At 37.8% G+C, this 24,850-nt stretch overlaps 2 protein-coding genes across 2 annotated transcripts in view; one reads left to right on the forward strand and one right to left on the reverse strand.

Annotated features, from left to right (window-relative positions):
• Positions 1-15,173, reverse strand: part of si:dkey-282h22.5 (uncharacterized protein LOC107988040 homolog) — a 41,381-nt gene extending 26,208 nt beyond the window's left edge. The window contains exons 1-2 of the mRNA XM_067429045.1: positions 15,060-15,173; positions 10,200-10,288 (exon numbers count right to left, since the gene is read on the reverse strand). The gene's annotated coding sequence lies outside the window, so the exon portion shown is untranslated. The remainder of the gene's footprint in view (positions 1-10,199; positions 10,289-15,059) is intronic.
• Positions 15,007-17,384, forward strand: tspan10 (tetraspanin 10; the record flags this gene model as incomplete). The annotated part of the gene is made up of 2 exons (XM_067427457.1): positions 15,007-15,656; positions 17,054-17,384. Coding segments are annotated over 2 exons (981 nt in total), but the record flags the coding sequence as incomplete, so codon positions are not given.
• Positions 17,385-24,850: the final 7,466 nt, after the last annotated feature.

Below are 24,850 nucleotides of genomic sequence, written 5' to 3' on the forward strand. Positions count from 1 at the left end.
AAAAAGTACAAAGGTACAAAGGGGTTGTTCGATCTTTTCTCTTTATTCCATTACAAATAGGAAATGAAATGATCAGATGGTGCTCCGTTGGATTTTTCTGACATCCTTTACTCTTCCCTGATGACCTCTGGCCTACTTTCTGTAAGCTCTGAATTTCTGCGATCTGAATTTTAGAATATTGAATTTGATGATCTGAATTTTAGAATATTGAATTTGATGATCTGAATTTTAGAATATTGAATTTGATGATCTGAATTTCTTCTTCATCTGAAATCTTGAATCTGTATTTTCAAAAACTGAATATTTCTAGGCTATTAATTCAGAACAAAATATCTGCTGTTTGAAAATACATGTCTAAACAATTTCGACATAAAAACATTTCAGATGTGTTCAATTTCAAAGGTTCTATATTCAACATTTTAAAAAATTCAAATTCAGAACTATGTAAAATGCAACATAATATTCAGTTTTGTTAGATTACACTTGTCAATAATTCAGATTTAAACAATTCAAATTCAGATCATTTAGTCATATTTCTAGCTCCATATAAGTTAACTTATGACTTTTTGATGTGTTAAAGATTGTATATTTATACATATGTTGTTAAAAGGATGTTTGATAAGTTTGTTTACTATTGAGTATAGCAATGCTAATAGCTATTATAACTGGGAACAGCAGTGCATACAGGTTAGTCATTCAGTGGTATGTTAGTCAAGAAATGTACACTTAATATTGCTGTATTGTTTTATGCTGTTTTGTTAACAGTTTTCACCCTGATGTGTTATGAATAATTGTGACAGTAAATGAGTAAGCTTACCACGACTCTGTCTTCATTGACAACAGTTTAACTTTATGTTTAGTCAGAGTTTCGACACACTGCAATAGAAAATATAAAGAGACTGCGAACCAGGCCTTCTCTTCCAACATCAGTGTCTGACCTCACAAATGCACTTCTAGAAAAATGGTCAAAAATTCCCATAAACACACTCCTAACCCTTGTGGAAAGCCTTCCCAGAAGGTCAGTTATTGATGCAAAGGATGGGTCAACTCCATATTAAACCCTATGGATTAAGAATGGAATGTCATTAGTACATTGGTGCCATAACTAGTAATAAAGAGGAAGACGTTCACGCACTGGAGGGGGTGTGTGGGCACAAACATATTTATTTTTATACTTTTATTTTTATACTCGTTATGGTTCTTGGTGTGAATGGGACAATTATTTAATATCACATTAATATCCATATCGTTCTAAAATGGTATGACACTGTAAGATATGAAAAATGTCTCCATGTTTTTTGTCAAACTGAAAGGGGATTCATGTTGTTTTGGACACCATTGACTTTCATTATTTCAGAAAAATAGTTTCAACTATCCCTTTAAGAATGTAACTGATCTGCACGTGTTGTTCAGAAAACAGTTGTAGTAAAGGAATTCCCATTAGATCTAAATATTTCCAAAGGTTATACAGTTACAAATAGTTCGGCATGTGCCTTGTGGGTGTTTTCGATGGGAGTGCTCTTTTTCCAAAAGCCGTGATAACTTGACTTTATTGTGCGCAGCATTCATGTGACATTACTTAACTGTTTTCAAACGAGAAACGAAAATAGATGTTCTGGATTATATTTCATGGGCCCTTGTGAGAACGTGAATGTTCCTCATTGAACTTTCATTACATAAACTGCATGTTCTGAAAGTGTGCAGAAATTATCTGGCCAAGGTAATTCCCTAGAGTCATGAGAGAATTACGTAATTCAGCATTTGAAACAAATAACAGCTTGGCTTTGCCTCTTTCCGTATCAGGACAAACGCATTCAGCAGCATGACATTGCCAGACATAGAGTGCTATAGTACAATAAAAAAAACCTACTGCCTGTTCCCAGAATCAATCACATGCATCTCTAGTCTTTGTGAGAACTGTGAGGTGTGGCAATTATCAAAGGTCCAAACAGTTTTGAATGATTTTATAAAAACCTATAGAATAAACTAGGGCTGTATTGAAAACATGGAAAATGAAAGTACGTTATTTCCATTAAAACAAAAAACTTAGTTGAAGAGTGTATACTATAATTTAACTTATAACTTAGTGTATGCTATTACATGTGCAAAATTTGCTGTCATGATGCCAGGGGAGTTGCTATGCAGTTGCTAAGATGTTATGGGTGGTTACTTACTGGTCCAAGTCAGAAGAGTCCACTATCAAGACTCTTTAATACTCAGGGTATAGGTTTCAGGGGTTTTTTCCAGGTATTTTCTTCCCCAAAGTTTGGTCTGGAATAATAATATGCATGAAGTATAATAATCTTAAAATACATTAATACTGTCTCCTCTTGACTGAAAGGTATCACTATTGCTCAAACACATGGAAATATCCTCAATTGCTTCAGAAAAGCTTCAGTGATTAAGTCATTTTGGCTGGCAGAGTAAAGTGTTATGGACAGATAAAATGAACTTTGCTACATATGGACCAGAAAGAGAATAAGATTCATGATGCATAACGCATAAGGCTGTCATAGCGGCATCCACAAATCCCAGGGGTATAACAAATTATAGACTGAACAAGAGTGCAATGGAGCTTTCCGCTAAAAAAATAAAATAATAATTTGGCCAAATAGCTCAAAAGACTAGTCTTTGTGTATGCAGTAGGCCTAATGCAATAGTAAAATAGACATGATTAAAGACTAAATGAACAACAGGGGCTTTTGCAAACCCCCTCAGATTCATCCAAGGTCAGACTTGAGAAATTTATATAACAGAAAGTGAGAGGTAGAGTTGAATTTCCACCTGTGTTGAAAAGAGATCCTCAATAAACAAACAGGCACTGCTAATCTAATCGAAATCAGTGCGAGAATGCAGGAGAGATCAGTGTCTTCTGGCCTGAATGAGTAACTGGATGCTTTCCAGTCAGGAACGCAGTATTTCTGCAACAGATATAATAATATTACAGCAATATTTTCACATTTATGCAAATGGAATGAAGATTTGATTACAGGTTGTAGAAAATCTCAATTTGCATCATAATGGTGAAAGAATAAGTAAGAAAAAAGCACCTTTCTCTTTTGAAGGCTTTTTAAGCAACAAAACTTGTGAATATTTCAACATATTATAGGACGTTTTGCAATTGACAGATAATTTCCTGGAAATATATGCTTAATTTTCAGTATGCAGATTGTATTTTCTTTAAATGTTTTTCTTTAGATTGTTGGGGTGAAATATAACTTGGACATGTTTTCATGAGACTAACTTTCAAATGTTATGGACTTATGCAACTTTGTGGACATTCTGGTTATAGATTCGTCCCGGAGGTCTCAACCTGTCTGGGCAAAAAAGCACCAGTATAGCTCACGGATGTAATTTAACATGAAACAGTTTGACAACAAAGCCACAGAGGAAGCACAAATGGGAATAGGAAGGAAGCACAAGATTTATGTTTATTCCATTTTAAGGGAAACCAACATTTTTTTTTTTTTTTTTTGGCTGCTTAATATCTTAAAATGCCTGATATCTGTAAACTCTTGAAAACAACTTGTCAAACCCGTTGTCCAGCAAGTGCAGGACACTGCCCAAATGATAAGGGTAAAACCAGAAGACATGTTAAGGTTCCACATCTGAACCAGCTGAAGCTCTGGATCCTGAATCTGGGCTCAGGTCCTGAACTAATCAACAGCCATGAGATCTGATCCAATGCACAGGCCCGGCCAGCATCGCTCTGTAGAACAGGCCAGCGTGGACTTATGGAAATAATGACACCACACTGAGCCTCGGGTGCCAGAATGAAAAATCTGGCCCATTAGTTTTGTTTTTCAACGACTTCTAGCTCTCTTTCTTGCCTTGTGCCATTCTCTTGTTATACTGAGACACAGCTGTGATGGTAACGCCAGTCATACACGCTAAAGGTTAGTTCAACCAAAACTGAAAAAAGTTACTCACCCTCGTGTTGTTCCAAAACTCAGAAGAATGTTGTTCATCTTCGAAACAATTTAAGATATTTTAACAAAATCTAAAAAAAACTATTGACAAGTATGAACCTCATCGGTTCTTGACGAAGCTCAAACGTGCAGCGTAACACGAGAATGAACCTCATTGGTTCTTGATGAAGCTCAAACGTGCAGCGTAACACGAGAATGAACCTCATTGGTTCTTGATGAAGCTCAAATGTGCAGCGTGACATGCGAATGAACCTCATTGGTTCTTGATGAAGCTCAAATGTGCAGCGTAACACATGAGAATGAACCTCATTGGTTCTTGATGAAGCTCAAACGTGCAGCGTAACATGAGAATGAACCTCATTGGTTCTTGATGAAGCTCAAACATGCAGCGTAACAGGAGAATGAACCTCATTGGTTCTTGATGAAGCTCAAACGTGCAGCGTAACATGAGAATGAACCTCATTGGTTCTTGATGAAGCTCAAACGTGCTGCGTAACATGCGAATGAACCTCATTGGTTCTTGATGAAGCTCAAACGTGCTGCGTAACACGAGAATGAACCTCATTGGTTCTTGATGAAGCTCAAATGTGCAGCGTAACAAGAGAATGAACCTCATTGGTTCTTGATGAAGCTCAAATGTGCAGCGTAACACATGAGAATGAACCTCATTGGTTCTTGATGAAGCTCAAACGTGCAGCGTAACATGAGAATGAACCTCATTGGTTCTTGATGAAGCTCAAACGTGCAGCGTAACAGGAGAATGAACCTCATTGGTTCTTGATGAAGCTCAAACGTCCAGCGTAACATGAGAATGAACCTCATTGGTTCTTGATGAAGCTCAAACGTGCTGCGTAACATGCGAATGAACCTCATTGGTTCTTGATGAAGCTCAAACGTGCTGCGTAACATGAGAATGAACCTCATTGGTTCTTGATGAAGCTCAAACGTGCTGCGTAACACGAGAATGAACCTCATTGGTTCTTGATGAAGCTCAAATGTGCAGCGTAACAAGAGAATGAACCTCATTGGTTCTTGATGAAGCTCAAATGTGCAGCGTAACACATGAGAATGAACCTCATTGGTTCTTGATGAAGCTCAAACGTGCAGCGTAACATGAGAATGAACCTCATTGGTTCTTGATGAAGCTCAAACGTGCAGCGTAACAGGAGAATGAACCTCATTGGTTCTTGATGAAGCTCAAACGTCCAGCGTAACATGAGAATGAACCTCATTGGTTCTTGATGAAGCTCAAACGTGCAGCGTAACAAGAGAATGAACCTCATTGGTTCTTGATGAAGCTCAAATGTGCAGCGTAACACATGAGAATGAACCTCATTGGTTCTTGATGAAGCTCAAACGTGCAGCGTAACATGAGAATGAACCTCATTGGTTCTTGATGAAGCTCAAACGTGCAGCGTAACAGGAGAATGAACCTCATTGGTTCTTGATGAAGCTCAAACGTGCAGCGTAACATGAGAATGAACCTCATTGGTTCTTGATGAAGCTCAAACGTGCAGCGTAACAAGAGAATGAACCTCATTGGTTCTTGATGAAGCTCAAATGTGCAGCGTAACACATGAGAATGAACCTCATTGGTTCTTGATGAAGCTCAAACGTGCAGCGTAACATGAGAATGAACCTCATTGGTTCTTGATGAAGCTCAAACGTGCAGCGTAACATGAGAATGAACCTCATTGGTTCTTGATGAAGCTCAAACGTGCTGCGTAACATGAGAATGAACCTCATTGGTTCTTGATGAAGCTCAAAGTGTAACAATGATCACACAGTTCAAACAGAACTTACATTGACCTTGTCCAACTCAATTTTTATGGGAAAAATCAGTTCCTTATTTTATGGGAATTATCAATTTTGTTACAGAAAAACTATTGTTCTTCTTGGACAATGTACAAGAATACTGACTGTATGGGAAATGTCATGAAATGACATTAATTTTTTCTTCCCCCCCGAAAAAAGTGATTTATAACAAGGCACAAAGAACGAGACTTAGTTATGACTTAGCTAGAGACTTAGTTATGTATTTAAATTATAAGCATATCAATTCTAAACTTGTGTGACACTTACTGTAAATGCTCAAGCTATTTAAAGCAGGATGGATTCTGATTGGCTGTCAATGGTTTTATTGTTAACAGCTGGAAAAAAAACGTTCTAAAAGTGATTCCAATGATATTGTTTCTCTGTGATGCCATTGTTATAACTGTGGTGTGGACACTGTTATTCATTTATATTTATAACGATTTTTAGAACTGTATTTTTATTGTTATATTATCATCTTTAGCGTGAACAGGCCTTGAGATTCAGCCACTGAAAAACCTATAATTATTGCCAATTAAATGACAAAAAAAAAATGCACATGCCTGCCACATCTCTTAGGAGAACAACAACAGAGAAAACACAGAAACTGGAGCCTGATTTCATCAGCTTTACAGTGTGAGTCATTGATTCCTATTAGCTGTGAAATTTCGAGTAGAACTAGACACTGTGTTTTTCACTCTAAATGTAACGTGATGTGGCAGGTGGCTTTATTATCTGAATCTGATTGTGCAGCAGTCATCACATCATACCGAAATAGTCTCTTCTAAAGATATGTATCTCCAATTAGAGAATATTTCTGGTGAAGGGGAATGTGGCAAGCCTGTGAAAAAAGTTGAGGAGCAAACAATAATTTTGTTGTGGAAATCCTTTTTAATGCCAGAACGTAAGCAGAAGCAGTAGAAATAATCAACTTTATACACCTTTACTGTTAGATATATTCAATTTCTCAGTTAAATTGATATTGTCTGGATCAATAGAGAGCTTAATTTATTATTTTTAAAAAACTTTCCCAAAGATAATCTTCTAAATAAGCATCAAAGCAACTGTAGAACTGAAGTGATGCATGTGTTTTTGTAAATTTACAGCCTGCACCATAGAATCTCGGTTGACGTGTTCAGATTGGCACACGGTTTGAAGCCACAGCCAGATTTAACAGGTGGATTTCATTTATCAACATAACAATGAAGGGAAAAAAATCATAGATTTCCACAAAAATACCAGACTAGCAGTTATTCTGTCTGAGCAATTATCAATTTGTACTGAAAGGCAAAATGTCAAGAGAAAGAATACACTGAGGAGTGACATATATTATATAGATTATATTAAATCATCCATTATTTTGTATAGATGGTGTGCAGTATAAATAATGCATAAGAGCCCCCAGGGCCCATATTTAACAAGCTTCTCAAAGTGCTATTTTAGTCTTAAGTGCTGAGAATTCATGAAATTTAAGTATAAACTTAAGTATAAAAGCAAGTTATCAAATTTCTTAAAGCTAAGAATCACTCTTACTCTCCCAGTTATTTAAGACAGCTCGAGAGGTCTCTCAAGTGGTTAGGAGTTGCCAGTAGGGGCTTGAGATCAGAATCAGAATCAGAATCAGAATCAGAAAGAGCTTTATTGCCAAGTGTGCTTTCACACACAAGGAATTTTTTTTGGTGCTGAAGCTTCCAGTGCACATAAACAATACAATACAACACGGTAATAAAAAAATTCTAAGAATAAAAAATGAAGAAAAATATGAACAGTATAAGGTCACGGTTACGTTTAGTCAGAAGACGTAGATTATGAGCATTTACAGTATTTGGGTGGAGAGAATAAATATAAATAATAAATAATATAAGTAATATAAGTAATCACCTGAGTTTAGGAGATATTGCACTAAAAAGTGGGAATAATTGCACTTACAGGCATTTGCCTTGGGGGGGGGGGGGGGGGGTTGGGGGGGGTTAACTGTTCAAGAGGGAAATGGCCTGTGGGAAGAAACTGTTCCTATGCCTAGATGTTCTAGTGGCCAGTGATCGGAGTCGCCGTCCTGACGGTAACAGTTCAAACAAGAGGTGTCCGGGGTGAGTGGAGTCTGTGATGATTTTACCCGCTCTCTTCCTCACTCTGGAAGAGTACAGGTCCTGGAGGGTTGGCAGTTTGGCACCAATAATCCTCTCTGCAGTCCGGATGGTACGTTGCAGTCTCCTGATGTCTGATTTGGTAGCTGAACCAAACCAGACAGTGATGGAGGTGCATATAACCGACTCAATGACAGCTGAGTAGAACTGAATCAGCAGGTCCTGTGGCAGGTTGAACTTCCTCAGCTGACGAAGGAAGTACAGTCTCTGCTGAGCCTTTTTCACATTGGAGTCAATGTGATTGTCCCACTTCAGGTCCTGAGAGATGGTAGTTCCCAGGAACCTGAATGACTCCACTGCGCTCAGATGGCGCTGAGGAGACAGAGACGTGCGCAAATCTTTCAATAGAGGGAGAATGTGTTCGAAATATTTGACGACAAATAGTTAATCAAACAGTATCGTTTGGACATAGCAGACATCATCTTTTTCAGAGCAATGTTGGGTTTTATTAAAAAAAAAAAAAAAAAAAAAACACTGTTCGAGTAATTCGAGTAAAAATGATTGCAACTGGAATATTGCTTGTTGACCAAAAAAACTAAATAAAATAAAATAAAAATTCAGCAAGCAGTAGCGATCGCTTCTTCCTCCTGCCATGTCGGTTTTCTTTTGGAATCCATGGTGGCTGATTATATATAAAAAATCTAGGCTATATATAGGCAGGTCATTTAACAGCACACCAGTTTAAAAAAATGTATTAAATGGATGAAAACATGTTTATCTTTCATTTAAAATGTGTATATTATAATGTATTCTCTTGAAAACTCTTTATTGTCAAATGTGTATTGGATGTAAACGCCTCTTAGGAATTTCATCATTTAATGTGAATTTATCTGAGGATATTCTTAAATAAGGACATCTATTCAGTGATTGGTTCATGCCTATGACATCATCCAAAATTCCATTTGTGGAATCCACAATTCCATTTGTCGTGAATCCACTCTGAGACTGACACTTAAGATTTAGTCCTACACTTTACTTAAAGTATGATTGGGATGCTTGATAACTAACTTTTAAGCGCAGCTTTGAGCCAAGAATTTTTTTACTCTTAAGTCAATTCTTAGCAGTATTCTTGTGAGTAATCCTAAGATGTTTGATAAATACAGGCCCAGGTCTCTCATGCAGTTCAGATATTTAACTAAAAGTAAGAGCAATAGTATGATGCTTCAAAACCTTCACAACATTAACATTTCCTTTCATGTAATGTAGTCGTTTGTGAATGTAAAAGGTCTGCAACGTGCGCGATAAATGGAGAACCAAAATGAGTTGTAAGTAATTTCAGCCTTACTTCCTGCACAAACCTACGTATGTTTGTAAAAAATAATGCCAGCCTATGGTCTTCATCGGCTACCCGTGAACAACGTCTACTTTGACCCTCAAACACTAGTTGTAGCTAAGACTGGAAGAGTTTAGTTTGTGTTGTTGACATTCAAGAAGACGTCAAGAAGATGCTGTTGTTTGTGCTACAAAAGCAAATCCACTTTGATGCTCTTCCAAAGGATGAGGACTCATACAGTAAAGCTGACGCCATCGCTACTGTTCATATCACTGTGTATAAAGCGCAGAGGAAGACCGGAACTACAATTCACATATGATGATGGGACCAATCAGAGCAGAGTAGACCAATCACAACAGACTGAGTCATCTGACCAATCAGAGCAGAGTAGACCAATCACAACAGACTGAGTCATCTGACCAATCAGAGCAGAGTAGACCAATCACAACAGACTGAGTCATCTGACCAATCAGAGCAGAGTAGACCAATCACAACAGACTGAGTCATCTGACCAATCAGAGCAGAGTAGACCAATCACAACAGACTGAGTCATCTGACCAATCAGAGCAGAGTAGACCAATCACAACAGACTGAGTCATCTGACCAATCAGAGCAGAGTAGACCAATCACAACAGACTGAGTCATCTGACCAATCAGAGCAGAGTAGACCAATCACAACAGACTGAGTCATCTGACCAATCAGAGCAGAGTAGACCAATCCCATTTTGTTTAACCTTGGATGCACGTAAACCCTCCAAAACAAATTTAGGGATCTTTAAAATAACAAAAGACGGTCCTTTAAAAAAGAACTTAGATAACGTAAATGTAAGATTGATGATTACAATGCACACACATAAAAATAAAAAAAAGCATCAGTAAACCTCCAGACATGCCAAGGGAGTACAGTTTTATGGAGTTTGCACAGACAGCAGTGTCTGTATGAGTAATATTTTTGGAGTCAGGTGATGTGAGATGATTTGGCTGTGGATGGAGCTGTGGGAAGGAAAAATCCGCTCTGTTCATTCCTGGAATACCTACTGTGCTGCGCTCTGCTCTTCAAATGAAGACCCAAAGCCAAGGTCAGGAGAGGATCCAGGAGCCAGGAGAACTTCTCACAGCGAACACATCTGCACAAGCAACCACAGCAGGAAAAGTCATGATGAGACGTATGCATACATCACGCTCATTTTATGTTTCGTTGAATTCCAGAGGACTCCAAATGTTTTTTTTCAGTAGCTTTAGGTTTCCCCTTTTCATTAAAAAGCTAGTTTACTGCCTTTCACTTAAAGTCACTAATGGAGAGTATTTTAAATTCATGATTTATTGTAATACTAATCTTAAGCTAGCCTGGATGCCAGCCGAACTTAGCCCCGCCCACAACATTTTTAGGTCGGGCAATTCGGTCTGGCATTGCTCCATAGAGGAGTAATTATCTCCGGACAGAAAATGTTCAGACCAATGAGATCATCAGGGCGGGCTTTAGACGATAACGGACAGATGATAAACAGTAACGTAATCATCACGTCATCAAAGGGGCTTGGGTTATATTTACTCGAATCCTAAACGGAGAGCTTGTTTGTATCTGCATTCACCTTCACAATTTCTCTCAAAGATGATGATCATGTTGGGTAAGTACTCTGTGTATCATTAAATTATTTTATTTTTTTACAACACCGGCAAAGATCGTTTTAATCCCGCGTGTGTGCAGGCAGGGTTGCCAAGTTTTTACAACAAAATCCGCCAACTACTAGCCCTAAACTTCTCGGGGGTTCTCCAGAATAAAAATGGTGTTTGGGGGTAAAATGTGTGTTATTTTGGCAAGGTTGCTGCTAAAATTCACACTCATGGGTCTATATATAACATAATAGTCACTTCAACCCTTGGACAGAAAACAACTGCGGAAAAAAACACGGACTTGGCAACACAGTGCAGTTGAGCTCTGTTGACATTTGACAAAGCGTCGCTTCGTTGCTCTGATTGGTTGTAGGTCTGTCCAATTGAGGTCTTTCCTGGTTCGGTTGAAACACGCCTCATAATCACAGCCCAATGGAGCAGTTTCAGACTCATATTCTGACTAGAATTGAGGCTAATCTTAAGCAAAGACATCTGTTACAAATATTATTAAAAATTAATGTCATATTTTCATGTCATTTCAAAACCATTTTATTTTATTTTCGAGAAAAACTTTATGCTGCTCTTTAAAAAAAAAGAAGCATGATAATGCTAAACACGGAAGAAAACTATGATTTAAAAAAAATATATATTATTCTAACATTCATTAATAATTTGAATTATAAGTTATAGTTTCAGTTTTTAATTGTATTTAAGTATTAGTAATTTTTATTAGTTTAGATTTTTTTTTAAATATTTTATTTAGTTACATTTATTTTAAGTTTTAGCCATTTTAGTGCGTACAAAGGCAACACGTTTTTTTAAGTAACGTTTATATTTTATTTCAGCTTTACCTAAATTAACGAAAACCATTTTTAATAGTTTTAGTTAATAACAACACTGTCCCCCCCTCTGACCATAAACTCATGTATAAACTTTATTGGGCTTTCATAAGCTTCATTGGATCTTCATTGAGTCGTGGAGCAGTGCTAAGGCATTATTAAGTCGTTCATGTGAGCTGCACACTGTCTGGTTGAGCCTTCAGGGCCGGTTCAAACGCTGACCCTCTAATCCTCAGTACTGTGACTCTCACATGATGTTGGAATGCTGTGCCCTGGCCCACTCGCCCTCACTCCCTTCTCTCTTCTTTACCCCTCTGCCGATCAGCATCCCTCTCTGAGCACACTGGAGGACATAACACGTCCACTCCCGGTATTTGGGAGATATGGGGTGGTTTCCATCTTTAGGAAGATTTGTCTTTTTCTGGGAGCGGAGGAATAACTTCCAAAATGGAGAGAACAAACCTCTAATACCAAAGGTAGTGCGACTCCTTTCTGTATATTTTCTTTAAAAAATGTAATGGCTACATTTGTCAATTGATTGTACTTTAGTGCCTGCTAAGCGTTAGTTATTAGCACACACCACCTGCATTGTTTTGGCAGCCAATTCACTAAAGACATTATGCAAATCTAAAAGTGAAAACTTTGAGCTACATAACTTCTGGTTCAAACAATGATGCAAATTTAAAGGGATAGTTCACCCAAAAATGAAAATTAGCCTATGATTTACTCACCCTCAAGTCTACACTGCTCTGTCCCTCTTTGTAAAAACGGTCTGATGGTATCCGGGTTCTATGAAGCCGGTCAGTCAAAAAGGCACAATGGGCTCAGATTGGTTAGCTGGCCCAGTGTGTTGTGATTCCTAGTTCCTAGATGCCTAGTGTTTCGGAAACCCCTTAACGTTACCTTAACCAGTAGTCTGTAAAGACTGCGGATCTATAGTGATCGCTACTAAATGGAACCATTACTTTTGTATTTTTAGAACGATTATAGCCAAATATCTGTCAAAAGAACTATTAACCCAAACCGAACACTAAACATTAGCTTTACTATAGTAGCCAAATCAAACACAGAACCATGTTCAGCATGCCTGTAGATAAACAAGCATGTAGATAAACAATAAATCAGATAAAGCTCTAATCAAAGAATAATTTAAACTAATTCCAAGTTTGCTGTTAAGATTTTAAAAAAGTTTTTAATGTTAGGTGTTTGTTGGATAAAGTTAAGTATGAATAAGCATTTAAAAAACTGGGGTCTATTGCACAAAACTAGGGTAAGGGATTAAGCCGGGAAAACTTGGTGATCTTGTCATCTGTATGTCAAATTTAGTACACCGTTGTCGTGTAAACGTACCCTAAAGGCACACAAACACCAAGAACGAAAACGATAACTAAAGATAACTGTATATTAGCGGATAAATTGAGCCAGGAATTAAAAATTCATTTTAACCATTGATCCCTAACTCTCACGTCCCTTGGAAGGATGAACAAAGTGGACCTGCAATCCAGATGAAAATAACAGCGTTTCGTCGACATTGCGGCAACATCACTCCAGCCTACTAACTATATCACAACAACTCTTTTCCACAGCAAAAAAAGGCCTCGCCCCCCTTATTTAATGTTCTCTGAGGAGGGGTTTATGTAAATATTGGGGCTAGTGATGTCAGCGAGTCTGAACTCTGAAGGAATGTCTGTAGTCCCTACCGGCCGTTTGCTGTAGTCCTTACAAATATCTCCCTTTGCTTTAAACTTTGAATGTTGTAACCTTGCAGATGTTGTTTATGCTCAAACAGCAACATTACACACTAGCTTAAGTTAGAAAAGTGAAATCGTGTTTTTCCACCCCTTTAAAAAAGTTAATAAATGCCTTTAGAAGTGAACTGATGCGTTTGTGTAACGCCTGTTTCACACCGCAAGCGTGAGCAGCACTTCAGCGTAACTACACCGTGACTGCAGCTGCAGACGCGTGAGAGTATTCACACTGGAAGCGTTGGTGCAGCGTCACAGCAGCGGCTCCCACAATGCTAGAGCCTATACCTGTCTGAGCATTAAATACTAAACTAAAATACATTTTATTATATTTTCCGGCTAGTTTACTTTACTTTTTATAATACTTTCACTTTCAAGTTTAAATGGGTAAATTACTACAGATGATTTTTATTCTTTGTTTTCTTTAATGACATCAGGTTATTGTAAAAACACACCACACCACGCTCTTTTTTGTGATATTAAATTGATTTTGTCCATCAAAAGTGTGCTTTCACTTTACACCGTGACTGCAGCTACAGACCGAGAGCCTACCGGTCTGAGTATTTATACTAAACTAAACGAAAGTTTATTATATTTTCTGTAATTTTTATATAATTTTATATTTCTTTTCTGACATACTCCAGTTATTGTACAAATACACTACACATGCTTCTTGTGTGCATTTTAAGCATTTTTTGTGTGAAATCATATTTATTTTGTCCTTTAAAAGTGTGCTTTCACTTTAATTGAGCGTCAGGAGCGTCACTCGCCGCCGAAACCCCCGCTTCACTGCTGCTCATGCGTCGCTCCTGCTTGACGCTCACTCGCTGCTCCTGCTCCCGGTGTGAATGCACTCATTGATTAACATGGGCGCCGAAAAAAATATGCGCTGCTCACGCGCCCTTCACGCTTGCGGTGTAAAGCGGCCGTAAGAAATATATCCATATTTAAAATTTTATTAAAGTAACGTTTCGGCTGATCACCTTCCTATTCAGTTTATAGAAAAAGTGTTGAAAGTGCCTCTGCAGTTCAAAGGCTTAAGCTACCAGCCAGGTACTCTTGTCAGAAGTTGAATACTCATCTTGACCTTCAAAAAGACACTTTAAACACTTTTCCACGGAAGGTGATCAGCCTGAAGCCCTGAACTTCCAATTCAAAAAGTTTTAAATATGGATATATTTCTTACACAAATGCAACGATTTGCTTCAGAAGGCCTTTATTAACCCCCCAGAGCCGTGTAGAGGACGTTATTTGACGGAGAAATGCATTTTTTTGGACTTCAAAAACAGCAAAAATAATTAATAATAATAATTAGTTTAGTTTAATCAAACACTCTTGATCAGTTTTGGTCAAATTTACTTCAGTGCATTAATTATAATAATGTTATCAATATCATTATTATTATCTTATATTATTATATATATTATAATTTGTTTAAAAATAACAATGATAATTAAGTTGCAATTATTATTATTATTATTGGTGCACTGAAATTTGGAAACGGTCTACGAATATTTAACTGACCAAGAATGTTTGATTGAACTATTTGGAAATAGTAGTTAATAATAATAACTTGATTGTTATATTATTATTATTATTTTAATGCACTGAAACTCTTAGGGTATATTCAATTGACTAAATTCATGAACTTTCTACTTCTTATACCATCATCAGGGAGAGGGGAAAAAATCAGAAGGCACCTCAGCTGTCGCGTATCCGGGAACGCACGACAGTTCAGGAAGTCAGACCAGCTCGAGTTTATCCAGCAATGAAGGGTCAACCAGGGTTTCATCATGGAACGTCTTCCCTCCCCGGGGTCTTCATACATCCAGCTGGAGCGACTATATTCTGAAGTATCTCCTCGTCACGAGCAACCTGCTCTTCACCGTTCTTGGCCTGGTCACACTAGCAGTAGGCCTGTGGGGCCTGATCAATAAAGAGTCCTTCGCTCAGGAAAAGATCAGCGGTATCGGTACGGACCCCATGCTGCTCTTCGCGTTTCTCGGTTTAGTTCTCGCCCTGCTGAGCCTGACAGGATGCGTGGGGGCGCTGCGGGAGAACATGTGTCTTCTTCGGACCTTCTCGGCCACAGTGCTGCTCCTGGTGGTGGCGCAGATTCTGGTGGCAGTGATGCTTTACAGCCTGCAAGGCCAGATAGTGGAGGTGTTGCGCTCGGGTATGCTGGCGGCCATGGTGCGGTACCAGGACGACTTGGACCTGAGGTTCATCACTGATGAGATCCAGACGGGCCTGGAGTGCTGTGGGGCGGATACCTACAGAGACTGGGAAATCAATGTGTGAGTGCATGAGTAAAATGAGTGGAAATCAAGAGAGGGGCTGACATCATTACAATTTCCAACACTGCACTAGTCCAAAGTTTGTTAAATACACAGATTATACAACCTAATTTGCAATAAAAATCCTCTCCAGAATTTAATATGTTCTGGACCCATAGTTTAGTGTTGGCTTTCTCCTGCTTGTTGTTCTTGATCTTACTTACACTTCTTGTTTAATTTTCCCATTCATGTTTTCCAATATATTTCACTTCATCACACTACAATCCTTATTTAGCAATCCAACTTATGCTCATCTATTATTGACAAACCCAGGCTTTATTAAAGAGAATAAATCAATTCTTATTTATTAACATACATACCCTGATGCATGCCTTTACTTTTCTAAGGAACTTCATGCTTAGATGATAAAATAGAGAAAATCCTATAAACCTTGAAGTATGGACCAAAAACTCAAAAAGACTTGGCCTAGTAAACAACAACCTAGCAGGCACCCAGAACACCACATGCAGCTTCTTATGTTAAGCCCGCCCACCAACTCTATACACGATAATATTGGCCTGACCAGAGTTTGGTTTTTCCAGCTCAGAAGTTTATTGAGAGTTGCTACAATCATCCACCAACGACCCAGAAATGCACTGCAATTCAATTTAGAATCCCATAGGACAATCTATGAAACCCCTAGCATCATCTTTAAAGGGGGAAGTTCACCCAAAAATTTAAATTACCCTATGATATACTCACCCTCAAGTCATCCTAGGTGTATATGATATTCTACTTTCAGACGAATACAATCGGAGTAATATTAAAATATTTAAATCATGGCCTAATTTTTTTGGTGGGGGTGAACCTTTTTCAACCTATTCTAGTAAGCAACCATCCAGACCACTCTAGCAATCACAAAGAAATGCACTTAAAACACTCTGAGTCCCTTAGCAACTACATAGCAACACAGTAGCATCATAACACTAAGTTTTGCCCTTTCCTAAATGTCACCCAAAACACTCACAGTCTTCCTATGAGTCCTACCTTTTCGTGAAGTAATGCCGATTTGACTATAAGGTAGAAGCCTGCTGTGGAGCTTGCTTTAGTGTGAGGGCACTTAACTTTGGCAGTCATTGGCAAGTGCATATGAAGTGTGCCATTTGGGTCAGGGCCTTAGGAACACCTTAGCAACCAAATGGCAATAACCTACAACAACATCCTAACGGCTTTGAATCGGCATGCATATCTCTAACATTTTTCAAAACGTGAAACTGTAGGCCTTATTATTTTTTCATTAATTTTAGATGCCAGACGTGGAGCAGATGTGATACTTCACTGTCAACCTACCTTTGAACTCAAAATGCATTTTTGCTAATCCAGAGTGAGTCTTACCAGTATCTATTTTTCTGGCATAGGTATCTCAACTGTTCGGCTCCAGGAGTCCAGGCTTGCGGAGTGCCCCCTTCATGCTGTGTAGATCCCCTAGAGAACGGGACGGTGTGGAACACCCAGTGTGGAGTGGGCGCCCAACAGCTGGACGAGTTCTCTGCCCAGAGCGTGATCTTCCTGGGCGGTTGTTTGGGCAGCATCTCCCGCTGGATTGAGCACAACGGTGGAGTGATTGTCACAGTAGTTATAATTCTACTGGGCGTCCAGATACTCACTCTGTTCATAACAGCTCGCCTGCTGCAAAAGATAAGGTGGACCAGAGCTCAGCATGATGTGTACTTACAATCACTGCAATGAATGGACTCAGATGTTTTCAATAACAGGATATTGTGCCATGGGGATTCTGAACCAGCCTGGATTTAATTATTAATTGCATCTGGCATCTGGAGATGTTAAGCTGTTTATTCTGGAGACAAATAGTCTAGGAATTTTATGACACCATGTAAAATCTTAAAGGCATTACATTGGATAAAGGTTCTTATTGGTGCATTGTAAATGTTTTCATAAAATTACCTATTCTTAGTTGGTAGAGTTGTTTAAATGACCAAATCATAACCTACGAACATACACAAACTAAGACACCTTATACAGTTTTTCACCTCATAAAATTATACACTTTTTGTATATCACATTTCATAATGTCTTAAAAGTGCAATTCATAACTTAACACTAACCCCGCTCTATATATGAACTAGGGATGCAACAATACAGTTAGTCCACGGTTCAATACATACCTCGGTTTTTAACCACGGTTTTTCGGTTCGTTTTTTTTTTTTTTAGTATTCTATTCTTAGGCGAAAAGGAACAGAAAAGGGTTAAGGAGAAAATGTTTTTATTGCAATACTCTTTCTTTATTTCACTTAAAAGACATTCCCAGTGTATTGTATAATATAAAATAAATATATATAAAGATTTACAGTGGCAGCTCAGAGATCTAAGTAGCATTTAAGTATGAATATGAATGAATAAATGTAGGTTAAAATTAAAACTACATATCCTTCAATATATAACATTGATTAAAAGCTACTGTATTAAAGGTGTTTTTTATTTTTATTTATTAAAATAATTTTAGAGGTGAACTGTTCCTTTAAGGACAGCGTAGCGTGTCAATTGAAGACCTGCTCACATCTCATATAGGACGCACGCGATTTTACTTTCACTTTAGACATAACCGACTGTGTTTATATATGTTAACTTTATCTGTATTTGACAGTAGTGCAGTAAGCCTGTCCAGTAATCACGTGTTTGACAGACGTTTAGTGCGCGCGTCCAATGCAAAACTAAATGTTTAACCAACAAGGCTTTAAAATGCAGTTAAACACCGCCTAACTAGTGCATATGATTGGATATTTGCTCATATCAGCGCGTAGACTCACAGGCACACTCATAAAGAGCCAAAATAAACTGAGAGAAGAATTTCAAACAGAGGGAAATGGAAAGAATTAAATTAAATAAATTTGCATTTATGCAAAACCGAAAAATTCGCCAGCGCGTACTGAACCGTGAATGCCGTACCGAACAGTTCAATATTATATTGAGTATTGTGGCATCCCTAATATGAACATGATCAGTTCAGCTTCAGTCAAGTTAATAAGTCAATGTGAACGACATGTTGAGGGTTCTTGTTTATTTTGTTCAAGTGGCAAGCAGTGCTGGGCAGAGAGCTGTGGGAACGGAGCGAAGCCGATGATGCGAGAAGGGTCTGACTGCAGAGCTACAGTTTTACCCCAACCACAGTTTTACCACAGCAGTTCTGACCGGGCATGCTCATTGCGTCGTTATGTCTTCGAGATGCATGTTACGGCACTGGAAGGGAATAAAACTACAATTTAACTTATTTATTTACTTATTGTAATTGTACTTGTTTGATTTTATAGTTATTAGTTGATCAGCTGTAATGGTAAAATACAGTTTTACAATGGTAAAAAAATACAATGGTAAAATACACGCAACGCGTTTTATTTCACGTTAAATGTTTTTCTCCCAGAAAACCATTATAAGAAAATGCTTAACGTGGCTTAATGCACTAAGACAGTGTTAAAAACACACCAAACTCAGGAAATATCATATTAATGAAGTATACTATGCACATGATATTTCCTGAGTTTGGTGTGTTTTTAACACTGTCTTAGTGCATTAAGCCACGTTAAGCGTTTTTCACATTAAGCGTTTTAGAATGTCCCTAAAATTGACAATTCTTTTCTAAATTAACTCTTTAGAGTCTTTAGAGTTAATGCGCTTAAGTAAAATGATAATACATAGAAATAAAACTACGAAAGTACCTCCGTATCAAGTACCTCATGATGGCCGTCTTACCCAGATCGCATGTAATCATTGAAACAATGCAGTCACTAAGACCATCGCATTGAATTAACTTTCCAAAACACTCTTACACCTTCAGTTATTGTTGAAGCAATGTCCTATTTTATAGCTGATAAGCACAAGTTCATGCAGGTATGAATCTCTGCAGAACACTAGTGGGTGTTTTCCAATCACTGGGGCATTGTTCCTTGAACTATCCCTTTAAAGCTGCAGATTCAACTTATGTAGACCTTAATCTCTTTAAATTTCACCATCATTTTAGCTGAGATTGAAATTTCAATGTTTAAAGTGTGTTGGATCAGTCAGCACTGAAATTTTGATGAAAGTTGGCAGCGCGCATGGTTGGAGACAGTGACATTGAACTAAAAGTAATTTATAGCTGATAAGCACAAGTTCATGCAGGTATGTATCTCTGCAGAACACTAGTGGGTGTTTTCCAATCACTGGGGCATTGTTTCAAACCACAGGTGGGCATTTTCATCCACTTTACTAATTCACTGGGGGTGGAGGTTTATGGGTGGCCAGGGTGGGTCTTCATGGTTTTCACAGGTCTGTTGAAAAATGGTCTATTGCAGTTTGAAATTGGACACTGGTAAAACGGCCATATTGGTTTTGAACAGAAGTCAGTGTTGAACCCCCTAACATACACATCTACCTTATTATTTCTCTGTTCCGTTGTTATGCATGCTTATTTTTTGCGTTTGATTCGTATTGTTACTGACTGTAATTAGGTTAAAAAAAAATGACCATGTCATGATACATCAGTGCTTGCAGAGCACATTGCTCCTTTAGTAGGAGTTAAGGCAGATGAAGATGGAGAGTAAAACTTCTCTTTTAAAACTTATAAAACTTTTTTTTTTTAATGAGAAGCACCCTTATGATAATGGTGACTGACATTGCTTACACATTGCGTTGTTGAAGCATAATAACCTGACCTGGGGCTTGATGCTATCCTGTCCCTTAACTCCTGCTCCCTCAATCTGTATTACATTTGATTTGAGTAATATATTACTGATTTCCACTGAATTTAGCCTGTTTCCACTAAAACACAATAACAAAAACATCTTGTGTTTATTGAGAAAGTGACTGACATAGCTATTTTGTGAAATTTAAAGAGATTAATATGGAAGTAAAACTGTGCCACTGGATTTTGAATTCTAATTTTTAGCACTGAATTTTTTTACATCGAATTTTTAACACTGAATTTTATTTTGCATCTAAATCAGACTTTGAATTTTAAAAGCCATCGAATTTCTAGCTCTGTTTTTTTTTGACTATGACATTTTTTCAATGTTTTAAAAAAATTCAGTGTAAAAAGAAATTCAACGTCTCAAAAAATTCAGTGTAAAAAAATTCAACGTCTCAAAAGATTCAGTGTAAAATAATTCAACGTCTCAAAAAATTCAGTGTAAAATAATTCAACGTCTCAAAAAATTCAGTGTAAAAATATTCAGAGTCAACATCCGGGTAACCAAGGAGAAGCAATCGATCCCTGTATCAAATCATCCAACATCCAGCCAATCATTTACGCTCCATTGGTCATGTGATGCTGAAACAGGAAGGCGGGGAACAGGGCCGTTTCTAGCCTTTCTGGCACCCTAGGCGAGATTCATATGTTGCACCCCCCCCCCCCCCCCTTTTTTTTTTTTTTACTTCAACTTATTAAGTAAATATGACTTCCTTATTTCATGGGCATATTGTACATGCATTAATCGAATAATGTAGCTAGGTTTATTATCTCTGAGATCACAGATGTTGGGGGGTTCGGGGGCATACTCCCCCGAGAAAAATTTGATTTCTATGATCTACATATGTGTATTTTAAGATGTTCTGAAGGCCAAAAAATTAGATAACAATAGCTTGAAAACCATGTCACTCGGCGCCGCTGCGGATTGAAGAACACAGTGACACAAAGACTAAAAGACGGGACGAAGCAGTAGCCGAAGCCTTGCGCCAGTTTCATGTTTTAAAGGTTAATCACATATTTTTTTAGGGGGGGCTGATGCATAAGTTCATAAAAAAGGGCCTAGTGACGCCCATGGTTATGACAGTATTAGCCTACTTGATCAATTTACACTAAACAGCTATCTCTGATGTAAAAAAAAAATTATTCAAATTAACTGCTATAATGTTCTGTACCTGAAATGAGCATGGCGTGTGGTCCGTCCAGTACTAATATTCAGTGTAATGTTTTGCTCAACGTTATGATAGAGGGACCAGCTTAGTAGAGAACAAGTAACCAATAAGTAGGCTATACCTGTTTATTTTGCTTTCTTTTTACGATACTGAGCCCCTGATGGCTTTGACCTTTTCATGATGATGAAACTAAAGCACGCTGTAACGAGTAGAAATATAGTGTGGCCCCTTTAAGAGTTGCGAGCGCTCCCTGCAAACGAAGTCTGCATTTTGTGTATGTGCGCACTGAGTCTTGAGCTCCCATGTGTGGGGATTATTTTCTGTTTTCTGTTGCTAACAGTTTTCTGTTGCTAACAGTTATTTTGTTTTATTAAGTAATGCTGTGGATGGAAAGGGAGTTTGTGATGAGAGTTCAGCGGGGAATAAAGTGCGATCTGTTTGATGTTAATCGCCTCCGTGTTTGCATCCACTACAGTTACATTAAGTGAGCTATCCGCATTTTTCACTCGGACACAAGCGTTACAACGCCACGGATGACGACGTTCCCTGCCGCCCTCTACATGATCTCATTTCATTACAGCAGCTCCACTATCACCATGGCGACTTCACTCCAATAATCGCAACTAATCATAATGCCTTGAAATAGAAAAAGTACGAAATATTAATAATAAAATATATATGAAATAACTAAAAAATCTTGTTGGGGCGGGGGCTCATTGACGCCCCCCAGCTGTTGGCGCCCTAGGCGACCGCCTAGTTTGCCTATGACTAGAAACGGCACTGGCGGGGAAGTTCACTTCAGGTGAGCTCCAGAGCTCAGCAGCATGGCTCAGAACACACACGATGGCGCTTCAGTGAGTTTACTCATGACCAATGGAGCGTAAATGATTGGCTGGATGTTGGATGATTTGATACAGGGATCGATTGCTTCTCCTTGGTTACCCGGATGTTGACTCTGAATATTTTTACACTGAATTTTTTGAGACGTTGAATTATTTTACACTGAATTTTTTGAGACGTTGAATTATTTTACACTGAATCTTTTGAGACGTTGAATTTTTTTACACTGAATTTTTTGAGACGTTGAATTTCTTTTTACACTGAATTTTTTTAAAACATTGAAAAAATGTCATAGTCAAAAAAAAACTGAGCTAGAAATTCGATGGCTTTTAAAATTCAAAGTCTGATTTAGATGCAAAATAAAATTCAGTGTTAAAAATTCGATGTAAAAAAATTCAGTGCTAAAAATTAGAATTCAAAATCCAGTGGCACAGTTTTACTTCCATAGATTAAGGACTACATAAGTTGAATCTGCAGCTTTAAAGGGATAGTTCAAGGAACAATGCCCCACTGATTGGAAAACACCCACTAGTGTTCTGCAGAGATTCATACCTGCATGAACTTGTGCTTATTAGCTATAAAATAGGACATTGCTTCAACAATAACTGAAGGTGTAAGAGTGTTTTGTAAAGTTAATTCAATGCAATGGTCTCAGTGACTCTGCATTGTTTCAATGATTACATGCGATCTGGGTAAGACGGCCATCATGATGTCACGGAGGTACTTTCGTAGTTTTATGTCTATGTATTATCATTTTACTTAAGCGCATTAACTCTAAAGACTCTAAAGAGTTAATTTAGAAAAGAACTGTCAATTTTAGGGACATTCTAAAACGCTTAACGTGAAAAACGCTTACGTGGCTTAATGCTCTAAGACAGTGTTAAAAACACACCAAACTCAGGAAATATCATGTGCATAGTATACTTCATTAATATGATATTTCCTGAGTTTGGTGTGTTTTTAACACTGTCTTAGTAAATTAAGCCACGTTAAGCGTTTTTCACGTTAAGCGTTTTAGAATGTCCCCAATTTTATACTGGTCTCTTTTTTTCAAGAGCTAGAAATATATAGAGGCTACCTTACAGAGATTTATGGATGGTAACTGTAACGTTAACTAAAATTGTATTAGTAACTAGTTACACAACTAGTTACACAACTAGTTACTGCAGAAAGTAATATTATTACTGTAACTAGTTACTTAGGCTACTGTCTAATTCACACAGTAACTTATAATAATTCACACAGACAACTTTCAACTCTCTCTCTCTCTCTCTCTCAAATGGCCATGTATGAAATAAAACTCGTGCAGTTCGCTGGATATTGTTGTTGCCTGTCGGTCATTTAACATTTCTATTGTAAAACAGTTGATTAATATTAGATGAATTGCAACTTCCATCTTACCTCGCTCGCTCTCTTCGCGCTGGTGCGCGTGCATTGACGTTCGATAGAACGTGACACAGCGCATGCGTGTTCCTAACACGTGTTCTTCTAACGTCACTATTTACCTATTTACAAAGAAAATATTGACTTCTTTTGAAAACTTTACATTGCATACAAAAGTTTTATTAAGTTGTAACTGTAGATTATTTCACATGTTGTTTATAGCAACTTACATGAGTATGACAAATCCTATTTATAGCGCAGACATTTGAATAATTATCTTGAGTAGGCCACTGGTTACCATTTATGTTTGCGTTTATCTGCGTTTGCATATTTAAAGTGTGTTTCTTTTGTATTTGCCCAAATAAACACCAGTCACGTCAAATAAATTGCTGATAGGCCTACACACTGAAACGTTTTTAAGGGTGACTAAGTGTTTTGATTTACTCAAAACATGACTGCTGCATCTTGATTATGGCTACATACAGACTGCATATTGTGCATAATGTTTTAGTTTGTGACCAGCATTTGAAAAACAACTCAGACAGATTGTTTAAAAATATGAAAATAATCAAGCTTTATTTGATTAAACCCTTTCTGTGCTGCTGAGTCAGACTCATTCTCATTCTCATATGGGCTCCTCCAGCATCATAAGGCCAAAAAACTGGGCCGGACTCTCACAGAGAGCTGCTCCCAGTACTTGCGCTATGGGCAGATGCCGAGACCACACAGCACCCAAACTCATTTTTGTACAAGACAAATTTTTCAACTTGACAAAATGTAAACATCCATCATTAAAAAGATCTAGCTGCTGCTAAATTTTGAATGCCTACATTGATGTTTGCAGAGTGATATGGCAGTAAAAGCAAGAAGTGGTACCTAAACTGCTGTTTATATGTCAATATGACAATACTAATAATTAATATAAGGAAGTAAAAAAGAGAAATAAGAAAAGTTGAAATTTGCATTGGCGACAAGAGTGAACTCTAGCTCTACAGAAAACGGTAGATTAACTAATTCCAGTTACTTACAAATGTTGTCCATACACGACTAACCGAACTTCTGCTAAAGATATTGCTAATATT

The sequence above is a fragment of the Pseudorasbora parva genome, chromosome 2 (assembly GCF_024679245.1).
Source record: "Pseudorasbora parva isolate DD20220531a chromosome 2, ASM2467924v1, whole genome shotgun sequence".
In the NCBI taxonomy this organism is placed as follows: Eukaryota; Metazoa; Chordata; class Actinopteri; order Cypriniformes; family Gobionidae; genus Pseudorasbora; species Pseudorasbora parva.